General features: G+C 46.3%; 1 protein-coding gene across 1 annotated transcript; it reads right to left on the bottom strand.

Moving 5' to 3' along the window:
• Positions 1–5,821: 5,821 nt before the first annotated feature.
• Positions 5,822–9,596, bottom strand: LOC143745361 (uncharacterized). The gene is made up of 6 exons (XM_077237476.1): positions 9,545–9,596; positions 7,524–8,224; positions 7,179–7,224; positions 6,991–7,082; positions 6,703–6,813; positions 5,822–5,891 (listed from the first exon to the last, which is right to left on the bottom strand). Exons 1-6 carry the CDS (start codon positions 9,578–9,580, stop codon positions 5,822–5,824), a joined length of 1,056 nt encoding a protein of 351 aa, XP_077093591.1. The 5' UTR covers positions 9,581–9,596.
• Positions 9,597–9,907: the final 311 nt, after the last annotated feature.

Below are 9,907 nucleotides of genomic sequence, written 5' to 3'. Positions count from 1 at the left end.
GGTCCCAAATCAGCTGAACCGACTGGGGATGGAGTCGCCATTCGCCGGAGATGGGCCGAAACCGTGACAGCTCGTCGGCTGCAAAGTTCCGATCTCCCGGAATGTAGATAGCACGAAGGGACCTCAGGTGCTTCTGACTCCATAAGAGGAGGTGGCGTGCGAGTTGCGACATACGGCGGGAGCGTAGACCACCCTGACGGTTGATGTACGCTACAGTCGCGGTATTGTCTGAACGGACTAGTACGTGTTGACCCCTGAGCAACGTGAGAAAACGGTACAGGGCAAGGCGTACTGCCAGCAACTCGATCCTCGTCTCCCCCCTAAGGCCTGTGAGTTTCGTCTGTTCCGACGGGCAGAGCTTACAAAGCCTGTGGGCAAGCCCCTTCCTCTTGCGTGCCATGGCGTTGCTGCAGGCTAGAGCACCCATGGCATGCACGAGGGTAATCCAGACCGTGCGCTCATAGGTGAGCACCGCACTGCATCCGACCTCACCCTCCGGGGTACGGGTGTCGTAGCGTGCGTGATCGGTCTGGCGATGTCCACCTTGGTGGTCCAGTAGCGCCTTCGTTGGCTCAGCCTGGTTGGTGTGGCGGATGCGGACAAGGTTCGGTTCCTGGTCTCCCCAATTTCCCAGGTTGGGCTGGTCGGCGACGCGGTGGAGAACTGCATCAAACAGTTCTCTGCCGCTCAAGCGCAGACGGAGGTCATCCGGCACATCCTGCCCCGGTGGCCAGCTGCTGCCTCCACCCGCCACCGGTGGGAGCTCCTCCGCCTGCTCGTCGCCGTGGGCGTTCTCCGGCCGCCGCTCCTGCTGGCCCTCCGCAGCACCCTCCACCCAGGCCTCAGCATGGAGCCGGCCGCAGTAGAGACGCCCAGCCCGCTCCAGGCGCTGCCAAGCCAGGTGGCAAGCGACAGCGAAAGCATTCCGGAGCAGGCCGCCCAGGAATGGATGAGATGCTCTTGGAGTGGCACGATCACTCCCTCCCCCCGGGTGAGGGCCGGGTGGAGCCTTTGTTTGTGTGTGTGTCTGTTCCGCCGCTGGCTCCCTAAAAAAAAAAAAAAAAGCGGAGCAAGCGGTAACCACACTTCAAAGAGAGAGCAATTTCATCTGTTCCTGGGTCCCAAGAGGGCCAGTCTGGCGGGTGTGACCCTGTATAGCCTTACACCCCTCAGCTCCCCCTTGGTCGCCAGCAGGCAGCTTGGTGCGTTCGAGGACCCGGTCATCCGCCTTCTCACGCGCCCCCTGCCGCTTGTGGAGACAGGTAAGTGTTGCACAGCACACTAACACCACTCTCTCTACTTTGCTGCCCCACCTCAGGCTCGGCTACCCCGCTCAAGTCAGTGATAGTCATCACATTAGGTGTTGAGCAGACGTGCTCCTGAAAATTCAGTGATATTCATCACACCGAGTGTTGAGCAGTGCTCCTGACTTGTGCGTGCTTATCTTATCCTGCTGGCGAAGGATTTGATATAGCCGCTCCTCCAGCCGGTACGAAGGCCAGTTGTAAACTCGTTCTTCGTGCTACTAGGGGGTGGGTCGTGACCATCTTGGCCCAAGATTGGTCTGCAGCTTTGACCTGAAAGACATGTGCTTCAGATCTCTACCTCCCGCACCGCAGGCCATCCTGTGTGTTGCGTCTAAGGGTGGAGTATCAGTACAGTGTCCTTCCCCTCGAGTGCTCCAGAGCCCGTTGGGTCGTCAGGTCAACTGGAAGAGAGTAGTCTCGCCCACGGGCTGAGTATCTCTTTCTTAGTTTTGGAGAGGTACTCGGTCCAACATGTCTCTCCAATGAGAATGTGTTCAGCTGGTGTTGAAGTGAGAAAGGGTCCCACTGAAAGAACTTTCAGAGGCACCTGGGGTATATGGTAGTCGCAGCCTTTGGCTTCCTCCATATGTGACCGCTTCAGCGCTAGCTTCACGATCGAGTCCCGAGGTGACCGTGGCAGAGCAGCTCACCCTGTGTGACTATAGTTCATCCCGGTCTGCTGCCAAACCCTCTTCAACAGAGGGGCCATGTACAAAGGGCGTTTTTTAACGGGGGCCTGGGCGACCCCCGACTACACGGGCATTCGTGCCTCGAGTTGTTAGACATTGCGACCGTTGCGCAAGCTTCCCCTGCATGTCTCAAACTCACCCGTCACCTCCTCCTTGGAGTCAGACGCTTCTGAGGGCGCCTTGTTCCACTCCTCCCGCTTACTCAATCGTGCCGCTATCGAGGCTCACGACAGTTATAGCCAGGGCAAGTGGAGACTCCATCCCCTGGGTCCGGCTGGGTCATGACCATTCCGGGGCCGCTCAGTTGCCCCGCCGGTTTTATTTTTCCGCCAGTGTTTGGGTAAACCGAGCGGACTACCCTTGGACAAACACTGGGTCTCAGCTGCCCCAGGGGCCCGCAGAAATGCGTTTAACCCCAGTGAGCCTTCTAAAAGTGACTGCGACTCATGGTCGCCTTGCGCCTGCAAGTCAGTGAAATCATCACTCTTCATGTTGAGCAGAATTGCTCCTGAAACTCAGTGAAGTTCATCGCACTCAGGTGTTGAGCAGCAATGCTCCTGTAGCTCTGTGAGTTCATCACAGGTAGCTCAGTGAATTCGTCACACGCAGTGCTGAGCAGAAATGCTCCTGGTGCTCAGTGAAGTTCTTCGCACTCAAGGGTTGAGCAGAAATGCTCCTGCAGCTCAGTGAGTTTATCACACTCAGGTGTTGAGCAGTAATGCTCCTGAAGCTCAGTGAACTTGTCACACTCAAGTGCTGAGCAGAAATGCTCCTGTCGTTCAGTGACGTTCTTCGCACTCAGTGTTGAGCCGAAATGCTCCTGAAGCTCGGTGAGTTTATCACACTCAGGTGTTGAGCAGGAATGCTCCTGAAGCTCAGTGAACTTGTCACACCCAAGTGCTGAGCAGAAAATGCTCCTGAAGCCCAGTGATCTTCACATGTTGTGTTGAGCAATGCTCCTGTCTTTTGCGCCCGTCGCTTGCACCTACGTGCCAAGTCAGGAGAGGAACAGGTCTTCATAGTTGCCCCTTATTGGCCCAACTAGACCTGGTTCCCTTCAACAGCCTTCCTGACTTCCCCTGAAAACTCTTTCGGGGACGGGGCACGATGGCACACGCGTTCTTCCCCCGGAGATTCAAGGCGGTCTTACATCTGAACGCGGAGGTTCAGGTGGCTATCACAAGAACATGTGATAGTTACCATCACTTCTGCGAGCACCCCCTAGAATTGGGTAGCGTGCTTACGCCTTTAGAAGTGGAACCTAGTCGTTGAGTGCGTCTTCTCTCCAGAGGAGATCCTGAAAGCTTTCGATCACTTCAGTGCTCTCTTTCCTGCAAAATGGGTTGCAGTAGGCTGTTTTCCTTCACCCTCAAAATGATGTTGCCTCGGTGTTTAAACGACGCTCATCGTGTTGCAGAAGTATGCAGAAGCACGTTCTGATCGTCAGGTTCCTGAGGAGCAAGGTCTTGTAATCCTTGTGTCCCTCTTTATCCTCTTGGGCCTTGTCCCTGGTGCGACTGCACTGCAGAGACCGCCCCTGAGCCACTGCAGGCAGTGAGTTAAACATTCTGTTATATCAGTTCTCCTGCTCGCGTGGTCTCTACTAGAGGGTAGGGACTTGCTCGCTTTCGGTCAACGTATTGTGCCTGGAGTCTGGGCCGGCTAACTCTCTCAAGCTGAGACCCCGGCTCGGATTGTGCCCAAGGTTCCTACCTCTCCCGTAATAGGAGCAGGTGGTGAGCCTGCAAGCGCTGCCCTGGAGGAGGCAGATCCAGCCCTGGCTTCTCTGTCCGTTCGCTTGGACGTGTACAGAATGCAAGTCATAGACCTCAGACCAGCTCTTCAAATATCTGTTGGAATTCAGCAGAGAGGGAAGGCTGTTTCCATGCAAAGTTGCACTTAGTGCTTGCCTTCACTTCGGCAAAGGTCCGAGATGCAACATGTCCACTTAGGTGTTGAGCTCCTCTATGATGAGTGTAAAGTGCTCCGCCTGGGCGTTGACGATATGCTTTGCTAAAACAGATTCTAGAGTTGGGGGCTGGACGACACCTAGTTGAACCGCTGCCTCACGTGGGCTCCCTTCTCATGAAGCCAGTTTCACCGTGAGCCCGGTTCAAGTGTCGGCTTGCTGCGCCATTCCCCTCCTATGGACTGGATACGTGCGCCTTTCTACTCCAGTTGAGTTCCCTTAAAATTGAACCCTGTTGAGTTCCTCCACACCCCTCCGACGTCGGACGTGCGGAACGTCTGGTGTTAGGCCTACCACTCGTAAGCAGTGTGGAACCTGTGTTAGGCTGGGTCCATATGTTGCGGTCCCTTCGGTGACCCCATATGTGTATTCTTCCACGATACGGCTCCCTGCGGTGAGCCCGTGTCTTCCCTCGGCAGAGTCTCTGCCATCACTGTCCGGTGTGTCTCCCCCCGTCTTAGGCTGGAGCCACCCCAGTGACATTCCATATGTTAGACTGCCCGGTTTCCGCCCAGTTCATATGTGTATACTCCACATTACCTCCCTCTGGGTTGGATGTGGCTTCCGCAGCGTCCCTTCCTTCCAACGTACGGGGAACGCTTTCCCAGTGGTCCTGTAGGAACAGCAGTGACTTCCCTGGCCTAAGCCCTGTCCTTCCCCGCCTTAAGTTTGCGGGGGCATCAGGAGGCTTTGGTTTAGGCACTGGAAGGTGGCAGCGTTAGTGGCGTGTTCAATGGTTGATCCCATTTCAGTCGGCGTCGACTACGTCCGACGTTATCGACTGAAAGGGAACGTACTGGTTGCGTATGCAACCCACCGTTCCCTGAAGGAGGGAACGGAGGACGTAGTCCCCTTGCCACTACCGCTGGACCACCGCTGACCCCGGGTTACTCTCGGCTCCTCAGCGAAAAGCAACTAGTGCGTGCATCCACTTCCGTATTTATACCCGCGCCGCGGGGGCGGAGTGTGTGATGCGAATCACGCACGCCAATTACATTGGCTCGTTCAATAGTACTCGAAGAAGACAGGCTCTCTAGCGAGATCCCATTTCAGTCGGCGTCGACTACGTCCTCCGTTCCCTCCTTCAGGGAACGGTGGGTTGCATACGCAACCAGGACGTTCTTTTAAATCAGTCATGTTGCAAGCCATTCAGTTTGACGACGGTTTTAACAGAATTTAAAATGCTACTTAATGTATGGAATTGTACATGTTCAGGAAAAAAAAATTTTATACATTGGTAAATATTCTTATGGTTTTGAAATTTATTGTGTATGTGTAGAGAACACAACATGTTACATATTGTAAAATGTTATATCTTAATGCATGTGTTAAGAGAACACAAGTTGTTATGCAATTGTTTTTCTGCTTTAAATATAGCCAATAAAGAAAATAAAACAAGCATGCAATGTCAACTTAAGTTTGTTTTTTATTGAATTGGATTTTAATTTGCTTCTAAATGGATCATTTGGTCACTTCAATGATTGATTTAGTGTCAATTAAGAATGAAGCAGCACAAAATTTAAAACTTCTAAATACTTGTCTCTTCCATAGTTTTGAGAGTGTGAGGTTGGGTTAAAAAAAGTTTGAATTTGGGCCTTAAGTTCTTCAGTTAAGGGGCATTCGACTGGAGGAACTACAATTCCTGTCAACGGCTGGTCAGAGATACTGTCTGTGTCCCAGTCAGAGTCGTCTCCTTGTGCAATCTGTTAAAAGTGGGTAATAGTTTATGGACATTGGGGCAATATCTTGCATGAAAACATTACATACTTTAAAAGACACAAATTCTTAAAATACCTCAGATAGGACTGGAGGAGGAGTGACAGGATTTTGCAGGAGTCCAATTTCGAACAACTGGTCTAAGGTTCGATTACGCTCTGTGCGGAGAGGATGGTTATTCCACCCGCTGGTAAAGGAGTCGAGGCTGGCCTGGAGACGAGGCAGGAACACAAAGTGACAACAAAAGAGGTGAAGGCTGTTGGTTGGCTCTAGAAATCCTTCCTCTTCAAGGCTGTGCAAAACATCATTGTTTGTAACTGCCATCCATATGTCACGCCAAAGGCGCTCAATGCTAAAAATGGAAGAGAAAACAGTGTGTAATGTTTAACAAATCATCCTTCTTAGAAACAGAACATTCATATCAAGCTTAAAAACTACTTTAAACGATAAACTACTTTGAAGTTTAAAGTAGTTTAAACTATAAACTACTTTAAACTATAAACTACTTTAAACTATAAACTACTTTAAACTATAAACTAAGTTAAACTATAAACTAAGTTAAACTATAAACTACTTTATAATTTAAACTATAAACTAAGTTAAACTATAATTTAAACTTCAAACTGCTTTAAACTATAAACTACTTTATACTTTAAACTATAAACAAAGTTAAACTATAAACTAAGTTAAACTATAAACTACTTTAAACTATCAACTACTTTAAACTATAAACTACTTTAAACTATTTAAAACTTTAAACTACTTTAAACGATAAACTACTTTAAACGATAAACTACTTTAAACGATAAACTACTTTAAAAGATAAACTACTTTAAACTATTTAAAACTTTAAACTACTTTAAACTTTAAACTACTTTAAACGATAAACTACTTTAAACTATACACTACTTTAAACTTCAAACTACTTTAAACTTCTTTAAACTTTCTGGTCCAAACTTTCACAAGTCAATTTAAAGTTTGTCTCGACGAGCTTTTTTTTCTAGTTTATATTGCTACTTACCCCTGGTTATGCACGCTTTTTCCTGAGATGTAGCTTCCCCTGCCACAACCTCGCACAGAAAACAGACATCTGGCAATCTCTACATTCTCAACACCTTGGTCTCCTCGAACTCTAAATGCAAAAAATTAAATATGACAAGGTATTTTAGAAAAGAAACATAACAGTGTTTAAACAAGCAGGGATTCATTTACATTTAGCTTACGCTTTTATCCAAAGTGACGTTCACAAAAGAAACAATCATTACTGGAGCAAAGCATTCATACACACTCATGATGTAAGTTGTCTTACCTCAATGGAAATCCATGTCTCTCCACCGACTGAAGGAAAAAACCGAGGCCAGTGGATGCCTTGTTATCAGTTGCAGCTCCAAGGTATATGATCTGAGAGACATAAAGTACAGTTAGACTTATACATTCCATCAGGAATTTGATTTGTACAAAATTTATAGACCAACAATGCATTAAAGAGAAAAATACCTTTCTGGAGTACCCATCAATGGCACCGAATATCACAAGGCCATATCTGATAAAAGATAATCTGTTATTACCAATTGACATGCGTATGTAAACTGTAGAGAAACTCACATGCATAATAAAAGTCATTTTTAAGGATTAAAAATATCAAATATCATAAAAATCTTGGGCATTACTTATATTCCTTCATACATTTTAAACAAATTTAAATAGAAGTAGAAAACACAGAAACTCACAAATAATGACTTAACAATGTAATGTGATCACAATGTGTGATATTTTCACAGAAAGGGTCACATATACTTTTATCAGTAGCATTACATCAATGGCTTGAAACGCATGACATACCTTATCAGCTTATGGTTTGTGTCTACGTGAACAAGATGAAGAGGGCCCTTGACGGAATAAGTCCTTCTGACTACACATCTCAATTGTGTAATTCTTGCTAGTATTCCAGCAGAGTCCACTCGATGCATGGAATCCCAAACTCTTGTCCATGGCACACGATAACCCAAGGCTTGTAAGTGTCCCTTCACCATTCTATGGCCTAGGTGTGGACTTTTAGCTTTGATTGATCTCACTAGGTTGTCAAGTTCTTCATCTGTGATTTTACTGTAGGTGTCCTTTAGAGAAATGCCATACTCAGTGAGGCGACGTTTGATTGTCCTTGTTGACACACCAAGAAGCTCGGCAATACATGTAACAGATAGCTGCTTATTAACTAGGTACTGAAGATGTTCTCTGGAGATGATAAACTTTGGGGCCCCCTTAACTCCAAATTCCACTTCAAGGGCAGTAATAGGTTCATTGTTATTGTCAATATGCCTATCCACTGTGTTTTTCAAGGTTGACAGTTCGCCAAGGAGTTCCTCTGGGACTGAAATTTGATCATAGACTAATGAAATGAAGAGAAGCTCATGACCGCATAAAAACTGCAAATAATCTAAATCTAGGGGTAGGTGACTCATTGTATCCTGCAGTTTGGATTGCAGTCTTTCCATGATCATCCTTCCCAACTGGTGACTTGTGGCATCATTAGGTCCATGGACCTAAAGATAAGAATTTATTTGATTAAATGTATTAAAAATTATTTACAAATTGATATGCGAGTCAGCTAAAGTTAAAACACCCTTAGGAGTTTGGCTGGTGTGTGAGTGTTGAGTTCTGTGCATGCATCTGTGTGTGTTTTGTGCACGATTGTTTCTTATTTGAGTGTTTTCACGATTCTGATCAGTAGGAAAAGCTGCTCTATGTAAAAGCATTTCAAGTTTGAGTCACTTATAACGTGCATTTGAAAAAGTAACACCAGTCGAACATCATCATCATTATTATTAAAGGGTTAGTTCACCCAAAAATGAAAATTAAGTAATTAATTACTCACCCCCATGCTGTACCAACCCCGTAAGACCTTCGTTCATCTTCGGAACACAAATGAAGATATTTTTGATTAAATCTGAGAGGTGGATCACTGCTACATAGGCTGCCTAAGGGAATGAAACTTGACGGCCCAGAAAGTCATTAAAGAACATGTTTAAATATTCCATGTGCCTACAGTGGCTCAACATGTTCTTTAATGACTTTCTGGGCCGTCAAGTTTCATTCCCTCAGGCAGCCTATGTAGCAGTGATCCAACTCTCAGATTTAATCAAAAATATCTTCATTTGTGTTCCGAAGATGTTCTTACGGGGTTGGTACAGCATGGGGGTGAGTAATTAATGACTTAATTTTCATTTTTGGGTGAACTAACCCTTTAATATACTTTATTATCATGAAAATACCTGAGAATGTTTTAAGAATATTGATAAAACGATGTCCAAATGCATTTCCTATAACTAGTTATGTGTGTTATTGTCTTCCTCTACTACTTCCTCTTATTTTGAGTTTTCGCACAAGAGCGACCCCTAGCTTTGGGGTGCAACAGTATTTTACCTATTTCACCCACATGCTGTTCATAAATAAATCATGTACAATATAATGTCTGTTAATCGTGACAGCCTTATTTGTGCTAACGCCTAGGTAAAGGTTGCAGTTACTCTTAACGTCTCAGGTCAAAGAACATACAGGTCACATTACAACAGAACATGGCGGATGCAGTAACGTATGTCTGAATGCTATTTCCACCACCCATACTATATTATGCCTTTTTTTGTGGATTACATTTAAAGATTTCAGATGCAAAAAGCCTCTACAGGCCCATCTCCATCAAAAAATGAGATTATGATGTTCAGTGAAAGCTCTCCACACATAAAAATAATTGTACTTTTTTTAACCCCGCTAAATACCACCCTATGGCCGGTCTGAAGTATCGGTTATTAATAATATATGAGTCTAATAATAATAATAATAAGAAAGCTATCAATAATACATACCTGTGATCCATCACCCGCATGTCTCTGCTCCGCCATTTCAATCGATCCACTCGGTATGGGGCTCGCGCTGATAACGTAAACGAGAGGGACGCGCCTTCGTCCCTTGTACACACCCCAACCTCTTGATCCCGCCCCCCAACCTCTTGACCCCGCCCCCACGTCAAATCAGGGACACAAAGCGAGGCGCAAAGAAAAAGGAAGTGCAAAGGAAAGCGTGCGCCGCAGAGGCACGGATGACTGAAACGCGGATTTAAAGGAGAGGCGCAAAGGGAAATATGTGTTGCAAAGTCAATGCTGCTGAAGTTTTACTTTGCTAAACTTTATTTTTTCCCCCAGTGGTTAACTTTTCTTTTGCAATAATTT

The sequence above is a fragment of the Siphateles boraxobius genome, unplaced genomic scaffold (assembly GCF_051911475.1).
Source record: "Siphateles boraxobius isolate OS27281-9 unplaced genomic scaffold, OSU_SipBor_1 20, whole genome shotgun sequence".
Lineage (NCBI taxonomy): Eukaryota > Metazoa > Chordata > Actinopteri > Cypriniformes > Leuciscidae > Siphateles > Siphateles boraxobius.
This window is presented reverse-complemented; position numbering and strand designations above follow the sequence as displayed.

What these genes read in the sequence shown, in the direction of transcription:
- LOC143745361 (XM_077237476.1), bottom strand. Translation starts at nt 9,580, where the DNA reads ATGGCGGAGCAGAGACATGCGGGTGATGGATCACAG. An exon ending in ACAAACCATAAGCTGATAAG is followed by an intron (nt 7,225 to 7,523) that starts GTATGTCATGCG and finishes ATCTTTTATCAG; the next exon opens with ATATGGCCTTGTGATATTCG. An exon ending in AAAAGCGTGCATAACCAGGG is followed by an intron (nt 5,892 to 6,702) that starts GTAAGTAGCAAT and finishes CCTCGTCTCCAG; the next exon opens with GCCAGCCTCGACTCCTTTAC.